The following is a 25,761-nucleotide window of genomic DNA, read 5'->3' as shown; positions in this document are numbered from 1 at the left end:
CGATCCTGAACTTCGCAAATGCGAAGGTCCCCTTCCAACCCCACTGCTCACAAATGCGATGCTCGCATTTGCGAGCCAGACCTCGCAATTGCGAAGTCTGCAGACCTGAAGCACATCAGCTATGATTTCTATGTTCAATCCACTCCGTAGCCTATCCGAAACTCACCCGAGCCCTCGGGGCTCTAAACCAAAAGTGCACACAAGTATACAAATATCATACGAACTTGTTCGCGTGATCAAATCGCCAAAATAATACCTAGAACTACAAATTTAGCACCAAATCTAATGAAATTCTCAAGAACACTTTAAAATTTCTATTTTCTCAACTGGACGTCCGAATCACGTCAAACCAACTCCGTTTCTCACCAAATTTCACAGACAAGTCTTAAATATTATAATGAACCTATACCAGGCTCCGGAGCCAAAATACGTACCCAGTACTAACAATGCCAAACATCAGTCAATTCTTAAAAATATTAGATTTTCAGACTTTTAATTTTCATAAAAAATTCATAACTCGACCTAGATACCTCCAAATTTGATTTCGGGCATACGCCTAGGTCCCATATTTCATTACGAACCCACCGGGACCGTCAAAATATGGGTCCGGGTCCGTTTACTCAAAACATTGACCGAAGTCAACTAAAATCAACTTTTAAGGCAATTTTTTTATTTTCATTAATTTTCAACATAAAAATCTTTCCTGAAACACGCCCGTTGCGCATGCAAATCGAGAAAGATAAAAATGAGATTTTAATGCTTAAGAGCGCAGAATCGAGTTCTAAAACATAAGATGACCTTTTGGGTCATCATAATAAATAACATTAGCTCTTCATCTAATTAACACACTAAAAGCTGCAAAATCCCATAATCTCTATTTTTTCAATGGCTATTGAAATAAACTTTCCTCTTTCTTTATCCTTAGTCTTTTTCATACTAGCCTTTTTTCTTTTATTGAGACATTACAAAATTGGCCACAATTCCAAGAGCAAGAAAAATAAGCTTCCACCAGGAGAAATGGGGCTTCCCTGGATTGGAGAAACTCTACAATTCTACAAAGCACAAAAAAAGAACAGAGTACATTCAAACTTCTCTATAACGACATCCCTATATAACGATACTTCTCTATAAAAGCCAAGCTTTTTCGGAACCAATTTTTATGTTATGTTATAATATATGTTCGCTATAACATCCAAAAATATTCGGAACAAACGATATTGTTATAGAGGAGTTTGACTGTATATGAAGAATTTGTTCAACTCCAAATCGAAAAATATGGAAAAATCTTCAAAACAAGAATGATGGGATCAAATATGGATGTTGTCAATGGAGCTGAAGCAACTAAGTTCTTATTGTCTAATGAGTTCAAGTTGTTTATAAGTTTATGGCCTACTTCTAGAGTGCAACTTATGGGCGAAAATTCCATAATAGAAAAGCAAGGAAATACACACATATTCCTTCGTGGCATTATATCCTCAAGTCTTGGTTTTTTAAGCCTAGAGACTATGGTTCCTAAAATATGTAACACAATCCAATTTCATCTAGACAAAAATTGGCACGGCCAAAACCAAATTAATCTTTATCACTTTACCAAATCTTTGACATTCAATATTGTGTTTGAGTGTTTGCTTGGAATTGATGTCAAACAAGGGCTAATTGACACATTTGAGAGAGTCTTGGGAGGTGTTTTTTCTCCACCATTTAAGTTTCCAGGGTCAAAATATTCAAGAGCAATAAGTGCAAGATTGGAAATACAGAAAATGAATCTTGAAATTGTGAGAAAGAATAAAACAGAAATAGAAGAACAGGGCAAAGAAGGAAAATTAGAAGAGACATTGCTTTCTACATACTCGGCATCCCAGGCTACTGTTTAACCAAAAAAAATTAAGATTCTCGGTCAAAGCATATTTTTAGAAGAACTCGGGTTACTGATAACCAAGAAATTCCGTACTTTTTCAATTATATGAAAGGAAATAAACATGACAAGAAATATGAAAATAATTGATTGAAAACAAAAGAAAGTAATTGTATTCCAGTAAGAATCAGAACGTGCCTTTACAAGTGAAATTCTCTTCCCTTATATAGGGGTTTACAAATATAACGTTTCATTCCTTTTATGTCTGAGTCATTATGAGAATTAATGACATTAAATGAACCGTTATAATTGGCGATCGTAACTATCCATGAAGATTCTGTAACGGTTTCAATTCTTCTTCCTTATTAATTGGAGGTTCGTGAATCTTTCCTTTTTATTGTCTTGATTCATTTCATCCGTGTCTCTTCATTGAACAATTTAGGCTCGAGACTGCGTCCTTTCATCTCGTGAGTGATTTGTTCGTACCTTTTGTAACTCGTGCATCTTTTAATTATTATACTCCAATTGTCATATTCTTAGTGATCCACGTATCATGCCCTGCCAGCCACATATAATTCCACGTGTATTATTTATTTTCTACCAATACAGATAGTCCCCCCACTTGCCGAATATTCTGCAATTGAATATTTGGGAAGTGGTACGTATTTTCCATGTATCACCGCGTCTTCTTTAGAACCAACGCGTCGCATGTCACTTCCATTTAATGTATGTGCCACGTGGCCTTCGTCCATTGGGTCTACGACTCTTCATCGGTTTTTAGGGCTTTCTTGCGGCTGCGTCAGTCATGAAGTGACTGTTTCATTATGACGTTTCCATCATGACTTACTTTACATGACGATTGCTTTTTCTTATAAATACCTCATGTGCTTTTAGTTTCACGAAACCTTCAATCTACAGTGTTCTTCTTCTTTAATCGTTCTTGTTCTTCAGCACGCATTATTTTTTTGTATAACCATGTCTTCATCAAACCCCGATCCTTGCAGAGTAGTAATTGTAGATGAATTTCCCCCTTCAACTACTCCTGTTAGGAGTAGAAAAGGTGGTAGATTACGTAGTTTAGGATCTGTATCTATTCGTGGTTCTACTTCCCAAACCAACATTGTTACTTCTTCTTCTTATAGGACTAGGGCTTCTTCAACCCATAAATCTTCTGCCAGAAATAGGGAATCAAGTGAATCCATTCGAGAACCAACGGTTGATGAAATCGTTCCTCAAGAATTTTCTTTCTCTACTGATCGTGAATCGAATAGGAACCAAGTTACTTCTATGACTTCCCATGATTGTGCCGATGTCTATCCTTCCCAGATTACTAATGGCTTGATTTCTCTTGTGCGAAGAGAATGCCACTGGAAATCTGATTTTCCAATTTTAGTTTCTGGCTCAAACCAAAGGATAACTTCGTACCAGGCTGGTTATTCTTTTGTTTCACATATCCTTTTACCTTAGGTTTCAGACCACCTGTTGACCCAGCGATCATAGAATTTTGTCGTTTCTTTAATGTTTTCTTAGGACAGATTGGTCCTATTGTATGGAGAGCTGTTGCATGTCTACGATACCTATCTAATTTGGCTTCCTTACCCTTTACCTTTCAACATTTGCTTCATCTTTATTCCCCTAAGTTATTTCATTCAGGGGTCTTTACTCTCGTGACCAGAAGCAAAAGGGTTTTGGTTAGCCCTGAAGATGATAGAGATCATGGCGGGTATGCCCGTTTCGTTGCTGCTCCCACAAGTGGTTTGGTGGGTGATGAGAACATGCCTTTTCCAGAAAAGTGGAATTTTGCACGTAATTTTTTTAAGTATCTCTCTTCTTCTTTTATGAGGGAAGAAGAAACTTACGATCTCGTGGATTTTTTCTTTTCTTTTTAGCAATCATGGAAGTTTTTGAAGAAATACCAAACTTCCCTGCTTGGGTAGAGAAATTGTTGTCGGTTGCTCCTATGAAAGGAAGGTCTTGGAAATACCTTTCTCATAGGTTTGGTTGGAAAGTCAAGACTCATGGTATCTTTCTCTTAAATTTTTATCCTTTCTTTTGTATTTACTTGGAGGTTACTAACTTTTTCCTCTACTAGGTTTTCCATTCGAGGTGTCAGTGCCGTATCTATTACTTTATCAAGACTCTCTTTGTCCCTTGCTCAACAGATGATTTTAAATTCTTCATCAAAGAGAAAATCAGAGGGAGCTCGTGGCTCGGAGGGTGAAGAGGAACAAGAAGAGGGTCCTTTAGTGCGTAGGCCTCGGGCTAGGAGGCGCGTTATTTCGGATGATGCAACCATCCCTCCTCCAAGTTTAGTTCCTGTGAATGATCTGAAAGTGCTACTTTAGTGAGTTCTGATGAAGAGATGAATGTTGCCCCTCGTGACTCTACCGATCAATTATTTTCCCGTGGTTTTGATAGTGAAGATTTTGGTCCTGTTTCTGAAGAAGTACCCCTTGCCTCTTTTCCAGTGTCAGTTCCTATTGATTCTCAGGTTTTCGCTCCTGTTGTTACTGCTACTTCTCCTCCCGTGGCTGTTTTCACTTTCGTAACTGTCCCTATTGCTACCACTTCTCATGTTGAAGTTGGTACTTCCAGTAGCAATAGGGTGATGAAAAAGGTTACCATAGAAGTCCCCGAGGATGGTAATCTTTTGAAAAATCTGGTCAAGCCGACGTATGGCCAAAATCTCTACTTGGCCCAATTGAGAAGTCGAAGTTGGAAAGCCACAGTTCCTTCACGTGGATGAATGATATTGTTCATTAATCTTTGAAGGTACAAGTCTTAGCTCTTTCCTTTATTTTCCTCGTGATTTTTTATCTTTGTTTGTTAATCATTTCTTCTTTTTGTTTTGTAGATCAACTTGATAGGCACAAAGCTTATGAAGAGAATTTTCCATACTGAACAACTAGTAAACGATTATCGTACGGAGGCGGATAACTGGAAGGAACAATACGAGGGTCTTCAATTGGAGAAAGAAGTTTTAGATGAGGAGAAATGTGCTTTGGAACAGCAAGTAAGAGTGATGGCGGTAGAATTGGCAATTAAAAAAGCCTCTTCCAGTCAAGTTGGCAAAGATAAAGACATCCTTGAGTCTTCATTTGCAGAGCAACTTTCCAAAGCTACCGAAGAGATTAGGGGTTTGAAAGAACTCCTTAATTAGAAGGAGACCTATGCCGGGGAGCTTTTTCAAACATTCACTCAGGCTCAAGAAGACCTTCGTGCCTCTACTGATAAGGTCCAGTTCTTGGAGAGATCCCTCGCCCCTTTGAAGGCTTCTTATGATGCCTCTTTGACTGAAAGAGAAGAGTTGAAGGCTGAAATTGAGCAATGAGAGAAGGACTACGAGGCTCTCGAAGATAAATCAACTCTTGACGTAAGCTGGGCTTTTCTGAACACGCGCTTAGAGACTTTGATGGAGGCTAGCCAGAAAGGCTTTGACTTGAATGCTGAGATTGCAAAGGCTAAGGAAACTATTGAAAAAACTCAACAAAGTTAGAACTTTTCCTCACCTGAGGTCGGAGTTCCCGAAGGTGATGAACTTACTCCTGGTGAAGTTGGTGTTCAAGCCTCTTCTGCTCAAGTCGAATCTTCTCCCACTGCTGATGATGCCATATTGGATTCTGCCTCTCCCGCTTCTGATAGTGTTACTTTGGATTCTGACCCATAGTGTTCTTAGTTTGTTTCTTGAATTTTTGATGGGAAGTTTGTTTTGTTTGTTTTTGTTTTTTATTTTTAGAATAACTGGCTAGTTTTTACCCCTGGTCTATTTTGGGGTTTGTAATCAAACTAAAACCTTGGTTTTAACTAAGTTTATACTTAGTTTTAGCCAGATTTATTATATAATATTTCGTTTGAGTTTATGTTTTACTCTTTGACTTGCATTTTAAAAATACTTTAGTATTTCGTGATTTTGGTATAGACACAAATTTTATAAAAGAGGGTCCTTTTATAAATGACACTAATGAAGAAGACGTCTCAACTTCATATTGGTGTAAGTATATGAAAGAAGTAGGAAAATACATGTTTCAAAAAGATTTCTTGAATAATTTGAGGAAGTTTCATATTTTGAACTTTTAAATTATATAACACTTTACATGTATTCAAGTAACTTTTTGTACAACATCTACAACATTTTCATAACTATTTTTCTTATAACAGATTTCATAAAATTCTAGGGTATATTTTGCAACCCATGACTAATCGTTGCCCTTAACCTAAGTACTCGTAGGATCTTGTAATTTACATCTGCGAGTTTACACTTTATCAAAGCTTATTACAAAGGTTTTTGAATCATGCTTGTTTTTTGGCTCTTGATTAGCTCTTGATTTTTGAGTTTTGGGTTGATCCAGGCTTGACTTGAATTCTGACTCTTTTAGTCTTCTTTAGTCTTCTTTGCCTTCCATAGTCCCCCAAGTATTAGAGATTTGAAGTATGAAATCTCGAGCACTTGATTATTCCTTCCATGTAGTTCATTTCCTGAAAAGGAAAATACATACGGGACTCGGGGGTATATTTTTAGATGATGACTGCTTAACCCTTTTTATTTCCATCAGAAAGGTTGTAACCCAGACCGGGAATAATTTTGTATACCACGTGTCTTTCAGGTCTAATATCATCATTTGGTGTGGGTTAGCTTTTTGCCTATCATCTAAAATTGTTAGTATAATTTAACTGAACAAAACAAAATCGTAGTTAAGTGATACCTGACCTTGGGTATTTTTCTTGCTTAGAAATAATATTTCTTCAAATGAACAACATTCCAATTCGAAGGTAACACCTTGCCGTCCATGGTTTCTAATTCATAAGCACATTTCCCAGCGATACCTCGAACTTTATAAGGACCTTCCCAATTTGGGTTCATCTTTCCTGCTCCAGCTGTTTTTGTTGATTGAAAACCCTTTTTGAGAACGAAGTCCCCAATTTTGAAGTATCTGAGATGATCCTTCCTGTTGTAGTATCGTTCAATGGTTTACTTCTGTGCTGCCATCCTTATTAGAGCTGCTTCTCTTCTTTTCTCGAGTAAATCCAAGTTCATTCTTAACTCTTCATCATTTGATTCTTCTGTTGCTTGTGTGAATCTCATACTTGGCTCTCTTATTTAACTGGGATTAAGGCTTATGAACTATAAACAAGTGAAAATGGTGTTTATCCCATGCCTGTCTTTGCTTTTGTTTGATTAGCCCATAATACTCCTGGTAATACTTCGGGCCAATTGCCTTTGGATTCTTTTAATCTTTTCTTCAAATTATTAATAATAATCTTGTTTGTTGACTTAGCTTGTCCATTTACCACGGGATGATAAGGTGAGGAAGTTATTCGTTTAATTTGCCAATTTTAAAAAAATTCTGTGACTTTCGGGCTTATAAACTGTGGGCCATTATCACATACGATTTCTTTTGGTACTCCGAATCGGCATATAACATTCCGCCAAATAAAATCCATTACTTCCTTTTCTCGCACCTGTTTGAAAGCTCCTGCCTCTACCCATTTGGAAAAATAATCCATTAATACTAACAAAAATCGTACCTTTCCTTTAGCTTGTGGCAAAGGACCCACTATATCCATTCTCCACTTCATAAATGGCCGTGGGGAAATAACCGTGTGTAATAATTCTGCTGGGCGATGTATATTATTGCCATATCGTTGGCATCTATCACACTTTGCTACAAAACTTTCTGCATCTAGTATCCTGCTCTAATTAGAGTTTTTACCAAAGATCTACCTCCTGCGTGATTTTCACAATGCCCCTCATGCACTTCTTTTATCACATATTCCATTTGAGCAGGTCCAAGGCATCTTGCTAAAGATCCACCGAATATTTTTCGATATAGATTTTCTCGAATTAAACAGTAACGAGCAGCTTTTCGTCGAATCGACTGAGACTCTTTTTTGCCTTCAGGTACGGTTCCATACTGCAAAAAATTAACAAGCTCGTTTCTCCAATCCAAGTTAGATTATTGAAACTTACCTAGTTTTTATCCTGGTCCAGTGCTGAATGAAATAAATGTATTACGATAGCATTTTCTGCACTTGTTATTTCTGCAACTGATGCAAGATTAGCTAGTGCATCCGCTTGTGTATTTTCTTCCTTGGGTATTTGCACAATCTTCCATGATTGGAATCGCCTTATCAATTCTCGTGCCTTTTCCAAATATTGTTGCATCTGTGCCTCTCTAGCTATGTAAGTCCCCTACATCTGATTGACTACCAGCTGAGAATCACTTTTAATCACGATTTTCTCTATGGAGAGTTCTCGTGCCAGTTCTAACCCTACAATTACAGCTTCGTACTCTGCTTCATTGTTAGTAATAGGGTAACATTTAATTGCTTGTCTTATACTTTCTCCCGAAGGTGGAATTAAAACAATACCCAAACCTGCTCCTTTAATATTTGAGGAGCCATCAGTAAATAGAGTCCACGTACCTAGATTACATCCGGTGAATATTTGTAATTCCTTTTCTACTTCAGGAACTATTTTTATGCTAAAATATACTACAAAATCGGCTAAAACTTGTGATTTTATTGCAGTTCTAGGTTGGTACATGATATTGCCCACTTGGATAATCTACCTGACAATTCTTGTTTATGCAAAATATTCCTTAAAGGATATGCACTTATTACGGAAATAGGGTGATATTGAAAGTAAGGTCTCAGCTTTCTAGATGCCATAACTAATGCTAAAGCAAGTTTTTCTAAATGAGGATATCTAGTCTCATCATCCAACAAAGATTTACTGACATAATAAATTGGAGATTGTTTACCTTTGTCTTCTCGTATCAAAACTGCACTTACAACCATTTCTGAAACTGCGAGATAAACAAACATCCTCTCACCATCTTTTGGTTTAGCCAACAAAGGAGGATTTGATAAGTATGCCTTCAAATTTTTGAGGGCTTGTTGTCATTCTTCAGTCCACTCGAACTGATTTTGATTTTTTATCACTGAAAAGAATTTGAAACTTTTCTCCGAAGACTTAGAAATAAATCTTCCCAGAGCTGCTATCCTTCCTGTAAATCTTTGTACCTCTTTTTTGCTCGTGAGTATATCAGGAATTCCTTCAATAGCTTTGATATGTGCAGGGTTTACTTCAATACCTCTATTAGATACAAGAAAACCTAAGAACTTACCTGAAACTACGCCGAAGGCACACTTTTCTGGGTTCAATTTCATATTATAGCTGCGGAGGATCTCAAAGGTATTTGAAAGATTTTGAAAATCATCTTCCGCTCGTGCAGATTTGACTAGCATATCATCAATATATACTTCTATAGTCTTTCCCAGGTGTTCTTGAAACATCTTGTTCACCAACCTTTGATATGTGGCTCCAGCGTTTTTCAAACCAAAAGGCATGACTTTATAACAATAAGTCCCCCTGTCCATAATAAATGAAGTTTTTTCTTCATCTAAAGGGTCCATTTTTATTTGATTATAACCTGAATACGCATCTAAAAAACTCAATAGCTCATGACCTGCGGTAGAATCAATCAATTGATCTATATGCGGTAAAGGAAATGAATCTTTTGGACAAACTTTATCTAGATCAGTATAATCTACGCAAACTCGCCATTTACCGTTCTTTTTTGGAACTACCACAGTATTATCTAACCAATTAGGATATTTTACCTCACGTATTGAACCGATCTTTAAGAGTTTTTGTACCTCATCATGAATTACTTGATTTTTGAATAAACCTTGCTTCCTCTTCTTTTGCTTGACAAGTACGTATGATGGATCTTCATTCAATTTATGAGTCATCACCTCCGGAGGTATACCCGTCATATCCGAATGCGACCAAACAAAACAATCTGCGTTAGCTTTTAAAAATTCAACTAACTTACCTCTCATTCCTGGGCTAAGTTTTGCTCCAATATAAACTTTTCGATCTGGCCATTAATCGAATAGCATAACAGCTTCGAGCTCCTCAATTGTTGTTTTGATGTTTTCATTCTTTCCTGGTTTTTGAATTACATCTGGTCTCGAATCCATATCAGTTTTCTTTGAAACATTTTCAGATGAGATTTGATTTACCACGTCTTCCACGAAATCCTAATTTGTATCAATGCTTTCCTTGTGTGACTGCACCACTGAATTGATATTCTTAGAAGTTTGTTGATCTCCTCGAATTTGTTGAATTCCCTATTTTGAAGGAAACTTAATAACTTGATGTAACGTAGACGACACAACATCCATGTCATGAATCCATGGCCTCCCAAGAATCACATTATAGGCCATGTCCGTGTCTATTACTTGAAATTTCGTCTCTTTGATGACTCCTTCCGCGAATATAGTTAACATTATCTCACCCTTCGTAATAACAGTTGAATTATTGAATCCCGATAAGGAACATGCTTTTGGTATCATCTGGTCGCCAATTTGCATTTCGTTCACCACTCACAATAAGATAATATTCACGGAGCTACCTGGATCAATCAAAACTCGTTTTACATTAGTATCATATATAAGTAAAGATATTACCAGTGCATAATTATAAGGAATCATTAAGCCATCCGCATCTACATCATCAAATGTTATGCTATTTTCTTCCAAGGTTTGTCGAACTCGCTTTCCGTGGGTTACTGTGAATTTTACCATCTTTTTCGCAGCTGTGTACGTTACACCGTTGACTTCTTCTCCCCCGCTTATCATGTTCACTGTTTTCTTGGGAGATGGAGGTTCTTGTCTATTTTTCATATAAGACTGTTTACCTTTCTCGCTGAACAGGTCCGTCAAGTATCCCTGCTTTAACAAATATTCTACCTCACCTTGTAATATTCTGCAATCTGATGTTCTATGGCCGCGGTCATTATGAAACTCGCACCAAAAATTTAGATTTCTTCTGTTTGGGTTTGATCTCATTTCCTTTGTCCATCGCACCTTATCTCCCATACTCCTTAAAACAGCTACCAACTCAGAAGTACTGATATTGAAACTATCGTTTCCAATCCTTGCATTTGCGTTGGTATCCCTATCATGCACATCTCGATCTTTTCTGAACCTAGATGATGATGAACCTGAATCTCTGTTCCTCAATCTATGGTCAGATCGTACATTTTCTGGCTTGGAACGTGCGTCTCGCCCTGGGGGTCCCATAAAAGGTTCGTACCTGTTATTACCGGACCTCTTTTCAGATTCCGATCACCTCGATCCTGTTCTCTCATTAACCTTTGACTGAGCAACGATGTCTTCTTTAATCTGCATCTTGGTACTATACCTGTTATATACATCATTCTATGTTGTGACAGGGAATTCTCGTAAGCTTTTTTTGAGCCTCCTCGTGGCTTCTGAACTTTTTTCGTTTAGATTACTCGTGAACTCCACAGCTTCCCAATTATCAGGTACTCTTGGTAACATCATTCTTTCACGCTGGAATCTATCTACAAATTCTCTGAGCAATTCTGTATCTCCTCACTTCACTTTGAAGATATCTTCCATTCTTTTTTCAACTTTTTGAGCCCCCGAGTGTGCTTTTATAAATAAATCTGCAAGCTTAGCAAAAGAGTCAATAGAATTTTCAGGTAAAAGAGAATACCATGTTAACGCCCCTTTCGTGAGTATTTCGCCAAACTTTTTGACCAACACTGACTCAATTTTCTGCTTGGTTAAATCATTGCCTTTTACTCCTGTGGTGAATGCAGTGACATGGTCACATGGATCGGTTGTTCCATCATATTTTGGGATGTCAGGCATTTTGAACTTCTTGGGAATGGACAATGGAGTTGTGCTTGGTTTTCGGGGTTGTTGCGAATATTTGTCGATATCCACTCCCTTAATCACATGTGGTACGCCAGTTATTTGCTCGATGTGGTCGTTTTATTCTTTCACCTATTTCTGCAAAGTTAGTAGTAAAGTTTGTAAATCAGAATTATTTGGTGTACCTGGTCTCCCATCACGTGATTCATTGGGAGTTCCCCCGCTTCCTGAATTAGCAAGCCCTGAGCGTGGAATTTCCACAGTTGCAGTACTATTTGGGGGAGGAGTTGGTGGTACAGTTGACAGTCCCCTCACGAAAGATTAGAGAGCATTATTCACGTGTTCAAGGATCAACTGTTTCACAGCATCCTGCTCAACGGTCTGCTCATCTCCATGTTGTTCATTCGTGTGAGTAGCAGATCTTTCAGGTGTTCCTTCTCGAGAAGTGCGTGGATATCTCTGAGGTGATGGAACTGGAGTTCCTTCTACCTGGTGGTTGTTGTCATTGACAGTTGACATGATTTGGTTGTGAGAGAGAAAGCATTGGAAAGTAAAAAGATTATCAGATTCCCGGTAACAGAACTAATTTGTTTAACAAAAAAAATAAGATTCTCGGTCAAAGCCTATTTTTAGAAGAACTCGGGTTACTGATAACCGAGAAATTCCGTACTTTCTCAATTATATAAAAGGAAATAAACGTGACAAGAAATATGAAAATAATTGATTAAAAAAGAAAGAAAGTAATTGTATTACAGTAAGAATCAGAACGTGCCTTTACAAGTAAAATTCTCTTTCCTTATATGGGGGTTTACAAATATAACGTTTCATTCCTTTTATGTCTGAGTCATTATGAGCATTAATGACATTAAATGAACCGTTATAATTGGCGATCGTAACTGTCCATGAAGATTCTGTAACGGTTCCGATTCTTCTTCCTCATTAATTGGAGGTTCGTGAATCTTTCCTTTTTACTGTCTTGATTCATTTCATCTGTGTCTCTTCATTGAATAATTTAGGCTCGAGCAATTGCGTCATTTCATCTCGTGAGTGATTTGTTCGTACCTCTTGTAACTCGTGCATCTTTTAATTATTACACTCCAATTGTTATCTTCTTAGTGATCCACATATCATGCCCTGCCAGCCACATATAATTCCACGTGTATTATTTATTTTCTATCAATACAGCTACGCGTTTCTCCTTCAAGGTACGTAACGTTCGAGAAAGCATACTTTTAATTGCTTAATTATATTACACATTCGCTCGTAAGTAAACACATAGAAATACTTTTGCTTCTTGGCTAACCGTGACATTTGAACCCTAGATTTCCTTAGATTTTTGTTCTGATGTTATGTTGAATTGTGTGACGATCTTATCTGATAAGTTAAGTTGTTAGAGAGAGTATAGTTTTAATTACTTAATTATGTTGTATGTCTCAGAACATGTCGATATCACGAGCAAGAAAAGACCAGGTGAAATCCTGTCATTGGAAGACACCAAGAAGATGAAGTATACATGGCAAGTTGTTCAGCAAAGCATGAGGTTGTTCCCTCCCATCTTTGGTTCATTCAGAAAAGCAACTGCTGACTAATATGAAGGATTTACAATTCCAAAAGGGTGGAAGGTAAGAATTATGCATCTTATTTAACTAATAATACACTAACATTATAAAATATCTTTATACTATAAACGTTTAGAAGGGGAGCCTTAGATCAACGGTAAAGTTGTCTCTGTGTGATCTATAGGTCACGGCAGTGACGGATCCAGGATTTATAGGTCGTGGGTGTTTCAATAATTTTAGTGTAAATTCTAAATGGTCAAACATAATCATAATGGGTGCTCATGGTCAATTATTTAAATTTTTAGATATTATCTATGAATATATTGCACAATTTGGCCAAATCCAAGGGGTGCTTCGGCACCCATACCTCCAAAGATAGATCCGCCACTGGGTCACGGGTTTGAGCCGTGCATTCAACCACTGACGCTTGCATCAGGGTAGCCTGCCTACATCACACCCCTTGGGAGTGCGGCCCTTCCATGGACCCTGTGTGTAGGGGTGCTTATCGGTGGATCAGACGGATAAGTACGCTTAACGGTTCGGCTTAATGGTTATCTGATTATAAATGTAGTAATCTGCTAGCCATTCAATAAGACAACATGCGGATTGGTATCGGATTAACAATTATCGGGCGGTTATCGGCTAAACCAAATAATATTTTTTGAACAATCATTCAATCAATACCAAACAGTTTCAAATTAATACCAAAATTTTAATACCATCTAAGATCTAACCAAACGATATTTTTTAATTGAAGGGTATTCAAGACTATTCATATTATCATACATGTATTAATCAAATTTTTAATACCATCAAGACTACTCATACAAACATACACGTATTAATCATTGAGATTTTGATTTTTCGACTTCTCAGTTCTCAGTTCAAGAGAGAGACGAGACTGATGACTTCTCTGCCTCTAGTGGCTGCAGACAATTGAGAATTAGAAAACAGAAATTAGGGATTTAGCCATTTAGGGTTTCAATAGTACTTTATATACATAGGGGTAAAAGTGTAAATATAAAATTTTTTAACGGGTTAACGGTTTACTTGATAAGAAAATTGAGTAATCCGCCCCCAAACTGTTAAGCCGTTAATTATAAAATCTCAATCCGTTCATCATCCATTACCATGATAATCCGATACCAATAAGCCAATAAGTCATCGGTTTGATTCGGATAACAATTTGGGTTCGGTTTTGAACAACCCTACATGTGTGAACCCTGGAAGCTTCGTATACCTGATGCCCTTTTCTATAAGCTTTTAACTTGTTATAGCAGGTTACCTACCTGTGATTACATTTTCAGTGATGTGTAAATATCTTTTAAACTGTCAGTGCATAAAATATCAAACAAAGACATTCTTCATCCATTGCTGTGATCTAAAATGGTCTTAATTTTTGCTACTACTGTGTAGGTGCTGGGGACAACATATGGAACACATTATAGCCCAGAGTATTTTGAAGACCCTCAGAAATTTGATCCAAGCAGATTTGACAAGCCAGTTCAACCATATGCATTTGTATCATTTGGTGGAGGGCCAAGACTGTGTGCTGGATATCATTTGGCAAAGCTAAACATTCTCATTTTTGTACATTATGTTGTGACTCAATACAACTGGTCACTGTTATATCCAGATGAACAAATTTTAGCAGAACCAGTTCCCTTCCCTTCTAAAGGAATGCCCATTAAAATTTCTTCCAAGTCTTTATAAAAGCATAATTTTGTTACTAAAATTTCTATCTAAAAGTACACTTCATTATTTTGAAAAGAAATCGTAACTTCTTTATCATTAATTAGGACAGAACAAATCTCAGCTATTGAAGACACGTGTAGAGGGAATTGTAATGGAGAATAATGCTTCCTATTTCTATGACAATCAATGACATTGTTTTTTACAGTTTTTTTGTTTGTTTTAGATTCATAAATAAAACACTATTAACAGCTTGTTTGGATGGTTGTTACATGTCATTTCATAATGTATCATACTGTATTGTTTAATGAATACAATGTTTGAATAGATTATATCATTTACCGTCATTTCATGATATCACGCACCAACGATTTGAAGAATAAACTTGCAATATTATCAAAAAAAAAATAGGATATAAAGTAGAATTATTATATAAAAAAACAGGATAAAGAATAAAATATAATTATTTAATAATAAAGAAGGACAAAATGAGAAAAAAAAGCAAGGTAACGACGCCACCACACCAAATCCATCGTTTCATAAAATGACACTTTTCATCGTTACGTAACAACAAATTTAACGATACGATACAATAAAATTAAAGTAACAATCAAAATAAATATTATATTTAAAGTAATAATATAATACAATATAATGGATAACAACCGTCCAAACAAGTTGTAAGTGACTAAATTGGTAATTAGATGAATGTAATTACTAATATACGACAAGGGCCTCATTGGGTTATTTTGAAGCGGCAGATAATGCCAATGGAAATGGGGTCTCCTCATCTTAATGATGGCCTCATCTCTATACATTTATTACAACTCAATTGACTGTCGTCTAAGCGACGGAGTGAGAAATTTTATTAAGGAAATCAAAATATAAAGAGTAATAAATACATGAAAATGTCAAGAATATTCTACGTATAATATATATCAGAAAAAAGTTGACTTATTTACACGACATAATTTCAAGGGTGTCAATTAAATCCTCTTGGCCTATTGGACAAGTATAGCTCCGCCCTTGCCTTTAGGCACATCTAGCTGCATTTAGAGGCGGACCTAAAACTAGTTTTGTATATGTTTAAAATGTATGAATATAACAATAATAAGATCACACTCATTCTGAACTCATCGACATGAAATCTTGAACTCAATTCTTGCCTCGCATATGCATCAGTTTACAAATATTAAACGGTAGATAAAAAATCAAAAGATGTGAAGGGTTCATTACCAAACTCAGCTCTTGTTCATCCACAACAGTCACAGGTGGCTTTGACACAAAAAGAGAAAGAATTTAAAAGCTCAAAGTCCCGGGGGAAGGGATAATAATTTTGCTGTCTCATTTACTACAGCAATTCAATGTGTATTCCTTCACCTACCTGTCTGAGAAAGCATCAAGTCTCATATTAATGTCAGTCAAAACTGGTCTTACTCATACCATTCTTTTCCAAGTGTTTCCTTTGTGGAAACTCTCATATCTTTGGACATGATCATACTACTAACCTTTATATATATATATATATATATATATTAAATAACCTTCGCTATCACAAGAATATAGCGATCAAAGAGCTATGACTCAGCTGCTTCGTATATTACACCGTATTGCCTTATCGGAGCTGGCTCTTCCGGAAGAGCGTAGGTTAATGATTATTATAAAGGCGTATGTGAAGGACAATGATAGCAGTGGGGTTCCAGATGTCGTCGCTAGATTGAGATCTATAGGGTGATAAGTACTTCAACTACTTTGTATCAAGTGAAGAGAAGGGGGTGGTAGGCTTAGTAGGGCTCGAACTTTCAATATCACCGTTATGAGTGATATAATTTCAACTTTCTACTAATTAAACTTAAAGCTGGTATGGATCTCTACCTGCAATCGTCTCACTATATCCACATATACAGTGAGATTTACATCAAGTAACAGCAGAGCATATGACTTGGACATATTTCAGTATTCCCACATAATAGTACAGGCAATTCTAGAAAGAGATTCTCCTAGCCAGAAAGTGTTTATATGGTCATACATTTTAGGCCAAATACCTATACGGCCCCTTAAACTTGGCTCCAATTTCCATTTAAACACTTCAACTAAGGTCAGTACCTATTGTATACTTTAACTTAATATATTATGTACCTATTAAACACCTCATGACATGTGGCACGATGTGTTATTTGCACTTAAGAGTTCGGCGCGTGAACAAGAAATGTTATATTTTTTCTGTTTTCTTCTAGACATTTTTTTAATTCTTTTTCTTTCTCTTTCATTTCTCATCGCTACCTCCATCCCTGAGTTGAACACATGCCTACAGTTTCCAGCTGCTGATATCTGAGGAAACATGAAGAAAGGATCAAGATTCTTGAAGAAAAGGAAGTCGGCGTCTACGAATATGAGTTTATCATATTCCTCCTAATTTCCTCTAGGGCCACTTCTAATTATGGGAATATAAATCCATTAAATGGTTTAATCAAAGGCAGCTTCCAATTGTTTTGATAGCAAGATATAAGAAAAGTAGCAGGCATGAAAAACGATTCCAAAACACAAACCCAAAGATAAATTGTTCAAAATATAGTTTATTTAAATTCCATCCAAAGATCCGATACCTAAAAGAAGTGAATCAAATTGGGATAGCGGAAAATAAACTCAGCAATTTCAGAAAATAATCAAGCAAACTCGAGTAGATTTTGCAAAGAGAAACCCAGCAAGAAAAGCGCAACAATTTCAAACATCAACTCTGTAAAATTGATCCGATTTTACACCGATAAAACTCAACAAGAAAAATCCAGCAATTTCAGACATCAAAAACATGAATTAATTTTGAAGCTACAAACATGGAGTTCAATCCAACGATTTCGCCGGCATCGAAATTTTCCGTCCAGATGTGAAATTTAACGGCGAAGATGTACAACTACAAACATGGAGATTTTCCAACCAAGAAGACAACAATATGCTTTTTGTTTGGACATTACTAGAGAGGTGGAAAAATATGAATGGGCAGGGAAGAAGCAAATAGCTTGAGAAAGGAGAGGGGAAAAGAAATGACTGTTCGGAAAAGATGAGTTTGGTAGGTGGGTGGGGGAGTAAAGTTTTTAACGTTTTTTTAAATATTTTCCAATTTGGATTATTTAACCTTAAATAAAGAAAAAAGAAAATGGACACAACCACGTGTCACTCTTTAATTCGATGTTGCACCACATTATCTGAAAGTGAACACCACGCACTTACCTTTTTACACTGGGTGAGTGCGAGGTATTTCATAGGTACATATTGCATTAAGTTAAAGTGTATAATAGGTATTGGCCTTAGTTAAAGTGTTTAAATGGAAATTGGAGCCAACTTTAAGGGGCCGTATATGTATTTGGCCTACATTTTATAACTGCGACTATGGAAAGTATTTTGAATTTGTGATAATGACATACTTGAATATAAAGGGCAGCCCGATATACTAAGCTCCGGCTATGCGCAGGGTTCGGGAAAGGGTTGGACCACAAGGGCCTATTGTACGCAACCTTAGCCTTCATTTCTGCAAGAGGATGTTTCCACGGCTCGAATCTCTGACCTCCTGGTCACGTGACAAATGACATACTTGGATATGTTTAGAGTAATGAAGGACCTTTGTCCATATTCTGCAATATGAGATTTAGATGACACCTTAAATGCAACCTGCAACATATACAGCTAACCTCAAACTCTTTCACCTGCTTATATTAACTTCTGTACATCATTACTCTTTATATATACAACTCTTCTCTTGTATCACTAGACATAAGTTAAACTCTTTACCCCCCCAAAACTCCCTCTTATTCATTCTCTTTTCTCTCCTTTAGTTCCCTTGAGAGCAAACCAAGATGGTGAAGGAGAAAAACATGCAAACTTTTCTAATCCTATGGGTTGCAGTTGCCGCTTTGCTCTCACAGAATTTGCTCATTCCTGTCATGTCTACTGCGGCGTTTGAAGAAAAGAAAACCTATAACTCTCCGGACCCAAATATCAGAAGTCCTCCAAGATGTCTGTCCTTACCTCTCTATGTCAAGCTGTTTTTGCCTTTTGCTTCAGTCTTTCTGTCACTAGCTATTTTCAAGATATTGCCATAAGCTGCTTTCTTTAACTACTTTTTAAGCTTAATATTTGCTTAGATACTGGACTAAAAAAGACAAATAAGAAATGTTATTATTACTACTAAATGTTTGCTGAGTCAAGATATCTAGGATAATAGGATTCTTTTTCCAAATTTGGACTAGATTTTTGCTTGTAGACAGGTTCATGCAAATCTCCTTCAATCTCACAATATTATATATATTTTATGACAGCTTCGCGAACACCTCCATCACATGGCTCAGGAAGCGGCTCGGGAACGCCACCCTCTCAAGGAGGCGGTGGCCATGGAGGAACACCGCCTGCTAACTGTGGTAATCCGCCAAGCGGAGGGGGGCGTCGTAATCCCAGTCCACCTCCTCCTTCTGGAGGTCGTGGAGGTGGTTACTATCCCTCCCCTCCAACTTTTGGTGGAACCCCTCCAAGTACCCCTACTACACCCACCCCACCAACTACTCCTATCATTGGCCCAGGCACGCCAAGCACTCCTGGCGTCTCTGTACCATCACCTCCATTTAATCCCAATTCACCACCTTCTCGAGGTGGTTACTATCCCTCCCCTCCAACTTATGGTGGAATTCCTCCAAGTATTCCTACACCTAGCACCCCGTCCACACCAACCATTGTAACCCCACCAACTACTCCTATAATTGGCCCAGGCACCCCAAGCACCCCTGGGATATCCACGCCTTCAGCTCCATTTGACCCCTATTCACCACCTTCGGGCGGTTACATCTATCCCTCCCCTCCAAGTTTTCCTACACCTAGTACCCCCGGTTTTCCCACAATTCTAACTCCACCTACTCCAATCATCGACCCAGGCATTCCAAGCACTCCTGGTATTTACATACCTCCACCTCTATTTGATCCCAACTCACCACCTTTCCCACTCGAGTAAGTGAATTGTGTCATCAGCTTTACATGCAGTCAATTGCAGCATGCAGCATATACTAACAAGAAATGTTATGAATTGCAGTTACTGGAGAACTAACCCGGCTCTAATATGGGGCTTGTTTGGCTGGTGGGCAACTGTTGGTAGCGCATTTGGTGTGGCTAGTACTCCAGGGTTCGGGGGGAACTTGAACCTGCTGCAAGCACTTTCAAACCCTCGTGCCGATGGCGTTGGGGACCTCTACAGGGAAGGAACAGCTTCTTTGTTGAACTCCATGGTGAGCAAGAATTTCGCTTACAGTACCAAACAAGTTAGGGATAGTTTTGTTGCAGCACTCAGTTCAGACAAGGCAGCAGCAGCTCAGGCGCGGGTATTCAAGTTAGCCAACGAAGGTCGATTCAAGCCCAAAGCTTGAAACACTCATATTTCCATAGTCACTGTGTATCTTGCTATGTCCAGTTTCATTGTGATTTCCTGTGAGTTCGCTTTAGGATTGAATCTTAATGTCTCAAGAGGATACCAGCTTATAATCACGTATATGTAAATTATTACTCTGATGTGCTGTGTGTTAGATTGCCTTATGCAGATTTCAGAAACATTTGAATGTCTTCTTTGTAAAGAAATCACATGTCCAAATAAACAATAACATAGTATTGTATTAGGTCAGCATGCTGCTTCTCAGAATCTCCACAAGAACTCTGTAGTTTTGTCAAAAGTAATAAACCTTAATTGACCAAAGTTGAAAAGAGAGACATGCACACGTCATACAACCACCTATATAAATCGGACAAGAACTTATCGTCGTTAGATGATCTTTCTTCAACGTCAACATAGTTTACCAATAGGAGAAAAATAATTAAGCAGTAGAATTGACCATATTGTGTCTATTGTATGCGACTTCCGCTATGTAGGGAGTCCGGGGAAAGAATTGACCATATTTTGTCTATTATATGCGGCTTTACCTTGTATTTCTGCAAGAGGCTGTTTTTGTAGCTTGAACCTGTAACCTCCGAAAACTCCCCGTCACAAAAAAGGAGCACACGAAAACAAATGTAATGTTTTCTCCCATTGTAGTGTTAGTTCATAAATCAAGCTCCAAAACAATTATCCATAATAGCATGTGCATTATTTGTGTCCGGATGATAATCCAAGACTTTTACCTTTGCAAATAAGCTGTTAAAAGTTAAAACTTGCAGTGCAACCACAAGTCAATGTAAGAAAACTCTGTGTGAAAAGGGTAACATAAGATACATTTCTCATTTCAGAGACATTTTCATTAAGATAATTACCCAAGCTCTGGGCAAGTCATTGGTTTGCATAACCTAATCAATCACTTTTCCCAAAATTTTCATTCATGTTTAACTTGCACAAGTAGATGACAACAGTTTGATCCAAAAAAGTTCAAAAAAATTACTTACTATATTCACAAGGTTATTCTATCTGCTAAAACAACAAAAACTGAAACCACTAAACAACAACCTGTGGTTGGTGAGTGCATATCAGATTTCAGTTTTAAACTTCATCATACCAGTTTGATTCTGGTTTTTAAGGCACACCAATGGCTTAAAACAAATAAATAAATCAAGGTCTAAATGTAATAAAGCAAACAAAAGATTCAGTAGTTTTCATGAGATGTTGAAAAGATTGCTCAAAGGAAAATTGTAATGAATAGTTTTGATTATGAGTAGCAGGATTGGCAAAAAGCAACCCCACAATATTAAAGAAGCAATGGTGCAACATTAGACCTTTAGTTCACCACATTATAAGCTTTTAAAAAGTGCAGAACTATTCATATATCATATCTACAATTGAAAATCAACCAACAATACAACTCCAGAACAATACATTCAGCAGCCAAACAGTATGATAGTCCAGAAAGTATTTTCCATCACAATGCAAGCACAGCAAGTGGAATGAACCTGGTCAAAATATTATTAGCACCAAACGACATTATTCAGGTTCGCTGTCAGTAGTCCAAAGCAGAGTGAGTGACATTCTCCCCGCGCTGTTAGAAGAAATTAAGCAGGACAGAAGACCTGATTAGCTCAAATGAGTCTCAAACCAGTTGAAGATTTGCTCAGATTGCAAGCTGGTCATTTCATGAAAAGCAAATGCAAGGTTCATTTCCTCTTCAATGTGCTTTGCTAAGGACTTATCCGGGAGAACAATATCTCTCTCTTGGAGAGTCTCCTTCCAATGTATATCACGCCCATCATTTGTCATGAAACCATTCTTATCGACAAAACCCTTTTCCTGAAATAGACTAAACAACTTCGCCGATGTAGCAACATCAATATCAGGGATTCTATCAGCAAACAGATTAGGCGACAGAGGAAACTCCAAGCATTTAACTTCTGCAACATCAATGTGTTTTCCCTTCAGGAGTATCGCGAATCGTTCTAGTTTCTGCATCCTACTCTTATCTTTTGGCATGTGCACAAAAAGGGTGGGCGGATAACTCTCTGGTATCTCTATTTGATCATACAATCCTTCGATAATCATGACCGTGATGCTACTAAATCTTAAATCAGTCGCGAGAATTGAAACAAAGTATCCTCCAGAGGAAGCACCCAAAGCTACAAGAGGCAAATGTTGAAGCTTTTGCTTAGCAATCCACCACTCAATAATATCTTTGACGACGAATCTTTCCTCTTTGAACGACCAGCACGCCTCAGCACTTGATACCACGATAACTGAAAATTTCCTAGCTAGAGCATTAAGTGTAAGAAGCCTCTCTTCAGGTAAACCGACACAATTCGGGCACTTAGATGATCTATCCCAAAAGTTAGCTGCTTTACCATCACAACCATGTGCAAGAAAAAGAATTGCTTTGGGTGAGTCAGGGATTTGCCATATTATATCTGTTCCATTCCTGAACTCTACTGTGGGGTCTAACTTAACGACAGAGCTAAAACTATCCCAATTCTGTTTGATTATCTCAGATGATGAACCAGATTGTTCTCCGTTCTCTCGATACAAAACCAAATATAGAACAGAAATGAAGAGTAGAAATGCAATCACAATAGACAGTCGTTTATTTTGGACATTATTCGGTAGTTTGAGCACCATCTTTACTCGTTCGAGCACGCCTGGTAAACAATGAAAACAATAGGACCATTACTCTCTCACAGTTACATCTGGAGACAACTTAACAATAGGCCAAATCCACAGTTCAAGTTGACAAAAGTGTGATAAATATCATGCAAACAACAGTAGATGTGGAGCATGGATTTGATCAATCAAGTTTCCTATTCCATTGTCTGATAGAATAGATTAACTCCAGTTTTTAATTTGTATTGAAAACAAATAATTTAGCTCCAAAAAAACTCCATTATTTAGAAAGATTTGCAAAATAAGTTTTTCAAATCTTTCAAAAACTCCTAAAACCAGCATGTTGGGCTATACCGGTCCACACATACTCAAAAGGCGTCACACTATTAACTGTATCCCTACTTTTTTTCAGCTAACTTTGTCGGCACAGCCAACATAGTTTTTGAAGTTTTTCAGTTTCTTTCAAATTTTGAATTTTCTTTTTGGAGATTTAGCTCAAACAAATACCTTTGCAAAAACTCGAAAACTGAGTTCAAAAGTCAAAAGCTCCCAATAGTTCATACACGCAGAGTTACTGGGCCATTTCTGCAAAAGAGAACACAAGAGTTGCGAATCCAAAATTTTAGTCCGAAAGTGAGAATGCACCCATTATAGATAGACTTAGCATAAATATATATACAAAAAAAGAATCACAATATGAAGCTTAATTACCTGAAAACATTTTATCATTCAATGTCTGTAAAAAGGCTATAGATGATAGAGATCGAAGTCGTTGACCGGTTTTAGCAGAAGTGGCCTGAAAATATCGAGGCCATGATTCAAAGTAACTAGCCTCAACTCCACATTGGTGTTTGGACTTCTAGATTAAACAAAAAGGTGATTCTAGCAACCAAAAAATATGGTGGTTGAAATTATAGTACTGTACGATTTATTTTAAGAAACAACATGGGTCTTTTGATTCAAAAATTAGTTTATTTGACGTAACTTTCACAAACGCTCATATATATATATATATATATATATATATATATATATATATATATGATATAACTGTGATTGTTTTTCACTAAAGCACATAAGTATATTTAGAGTCGGAGCTAGCGATTTATGTGTGTGTTCTAAATTTTAAAGCAATTTGTGTGTTATAAATTTTAAAATAAAATACTGCTTTCAGCGGGAATCAAACCCCCATGTTTCCCGGCGAATCCACAACCCTTATCATTGAACCAAGACTCCTTTTGTTACTGGGTTCGGCAATATATATTTATATAGATTTAGTAAATATTTCAATACAAATACAGGGTTCAGGAAAAAGTCACTAGGTTCGTCCGAACCCGCACCCACTACTGTAGCTCCGCCGTTGACACAAAAATCATAAAACTATTACTACATAACACAAAAAGTATCCAACTTTTCCAAGCAATAATTTTTTAATCAATATTTTGCATTTTTTATTTTAAATTCAATAAATATTGACCCAATTATACCTACTCAACCCAACTCAAAACCCTATCTAAATATATATCTGAGGCTATTCAAAATCGAACTGTAACCGTTAATCGAACCGAAAAATGGCTTATTGGCTTATTGGTATCGGGTTATCGGGGTAACAGTTGGTGAACGAATTGAGATTTTATAATTAATGACTTAACGGTTCGGGGCCAGATTACTCAATTTACTTATCTAATAAATCGTTAATCCGTTACGAATTTTTATATTTATACTTTTACTCCTATGTATATAAAGTAATTTTTGAAACCTTAAGGTACTCTCGGGAACTTCAAGGTACTCTTTATTGAATTCCCAACTATTGTTTTCCCTTTCTTTTGCAGTCAAAACATGATATGCTTACAGTATATTGAAAAGCATGTACTCAAAATGATGTATGTCAAGAAGTTACATGCATCTCTTCTTTCTTCTTCTGTTGTTGATATACATATTCCTTGATTGTACGGTTGTCCTGAACAGTGTTTTAAAAGGTGTTTTCAGGGCGAGCCCCGGGGAGAGGCGTACCAAAAATGCCCTAGGGCGATGGTGTGGGGCAAAAGTCTCAAGAGGCGTACGCCCAACAATTCGGAGCGTAAGCCCGAGCGTTCAGGGCGTACGCCCGGGCGTTCAAGACGCGTTTTTTTAGTGAGGAGTAAGGCCTAGAGAACTTTTCAAATTAAAATAAAATTTGTTGAATAAGTTCTTTATATAATACCCAAATTCTCAAAAGTTAGTTTGGTAATTACTCAAAAGGTTTAAAAAGGAACTCAGAAGTATTAAATTTAAAAGTCAAGACCTTTTTTATTGATTGAAGCCCTAATTCATGGTCTTTCCCAATTCTTTATCGTGTCCGCTAGTATGCTAATATCTCCCAAAAGCAACGAATATTTTTTTTTGACAAATACAAAGAGAACTCCATTCTCCTTCATAGAAGCAAGTTCAAAGTTCAAATTGCAGGTTAATCATCCTTTTTATTCCTCCATGTAAAAAAACTTTATTCTTTTAGACTCAAGTTACTTGTGCTTGTAAGTAGCGTATAATAGATTGTTTTGACTAGTTTTTGGCGGGGACGAAACACACACACACACACACACACACACACACACACATATATATATATATATATATATATATATATATATATATATATATATATATATATATTTATAGTTTTCTTTAATTTTTATATAATTTTACCTGTTTATAAATATTTACTGTCATTATATTATCTTATAAAATATTAAAAATTAAATGCCTATGGGGCTTACACCCCGTACCTTGGGCTTACACCTCACTGAGGCATATGTAAAACGTCTCGCCTTACGCCCACACCTTTTAAAACTCTGGTCGTGAAGAGTAAGGGATAAAAGACACTTTCTTTTAGTGCTTTTTATTATAGCAGTAGTAATTAAATCTGACAACCTACAGGAAAATAT

The 25,761-nt window shown here is 37.0% G+C and overlaps 2 protein-coding genes and 1 pseudogene across 2 annotated transcripts; 2 read left to right on the top strand and 1 right to left on the bottom strand.

The window, feature by feature from the left end:
* The first annotated feature begins 885 nt into the window (after window positions 1-885).
* On the top strand, window positions 886-14,817 carry LOC138896805 (uncharacterized; annotated as a pseudogene).
* A 3,830-nt stretch (window positions 14,818-18,647) lies between these two features.
* Window positions 18,648-20,390, top strand: LOC104112357 (protodermal factor 1). Its single transcript, XM_009622243.4, has 3 exons — window positions 18,648-18,807; window positions 19,110-19,788; window positions 19,871-20,390. The coding sequence occupies exons 1-3, from the start codon at window positions 18,648-18,650 to the stop codon at window positions 20,199-20,201; spliced, it is 1,170 nt and encodes a 389-aa protein (XP_009620538.1). The 3' UTR covers window positions 20,202-20,390.
* Window positions 20,391-21,564: 1,174 nt separating this feature from the next.
* LOC104112358 (uncharacterized) lies at window positions 21,565-23,814 on the bottom strand. Its single transcript, XM_009622244.3, has 3 exons — window positions 23,549-23,814; window positions 23,345-23,422; window positions 21,565-22,875 (listed from the first exon to the last, which is right to left on the bottom strand). The coding sequence occupies exon 3, from the start codon at window positions 22,853-22,855 to the stop codon at window positions 21,827-21,829; it is 1,029 nt and encodes a 342-aa protein (XP_009620539.1). The 5' UTR covers window positions 22,856-22,875; window positions 23,345-23,422; window positions 23,549-23,814; the 3' UTR covers window positions 21,565-21,826.
* Between the last annotated feature and the right edge of the window lie 1,947 nt (window positions 23,815-25,761).

Source organism: Nicotiana tomentosiformis, chromosome 8, assembly GCF_000390325.3.
Source record: "Nicotiana tomentosiformis chromosome 8, ASM39032v3, whole genome shotgun sequence".
Taxonomy (NCBI): Eukaryota; Viridiplantae; Streptophyta; class Magnoliopsida; order Solanales; family Solanaceae; genus Nicotiana; species Nicotiana tomentosiformis.
Note: the sequence above shows the minus strand (reverse complement) of the source record. Positions and strands in the feature narration are given on the sequence as shown.

Excerpts from the sequence above, each read along its gene's own strand:
- LOC104112357 (XM_009622243.4), top strand. The coding sequence starts at position 18,648 with ATGGTGAAGGAGAAAAACATGCAAACTTTTCTAATCCTATGGGTTGCA. Across the intron at positions 18,808-19,109 it reads TATCAGAAGTCCTCCAAGAT|CTTCGCGAACACCTCCATCA; the intron begins GTCTGTCCTTAC and ends ATTTTATGACAG. Across the intron at positions 19,789-19,870 it reads TCACCACCTTTCCCACTCGA|TTACTGGAGAACTAACCCGG; the intron begins GTAAGTGAATTG and ends TATGAATTGCAG.
- LOC104112358 (XM_009622244.3), bottom strand. The coding sequence starts at position 22,855 with ATGGTGCTCAAACTACCGAATAATGTCCAAAATAAACGACTGTCTATT.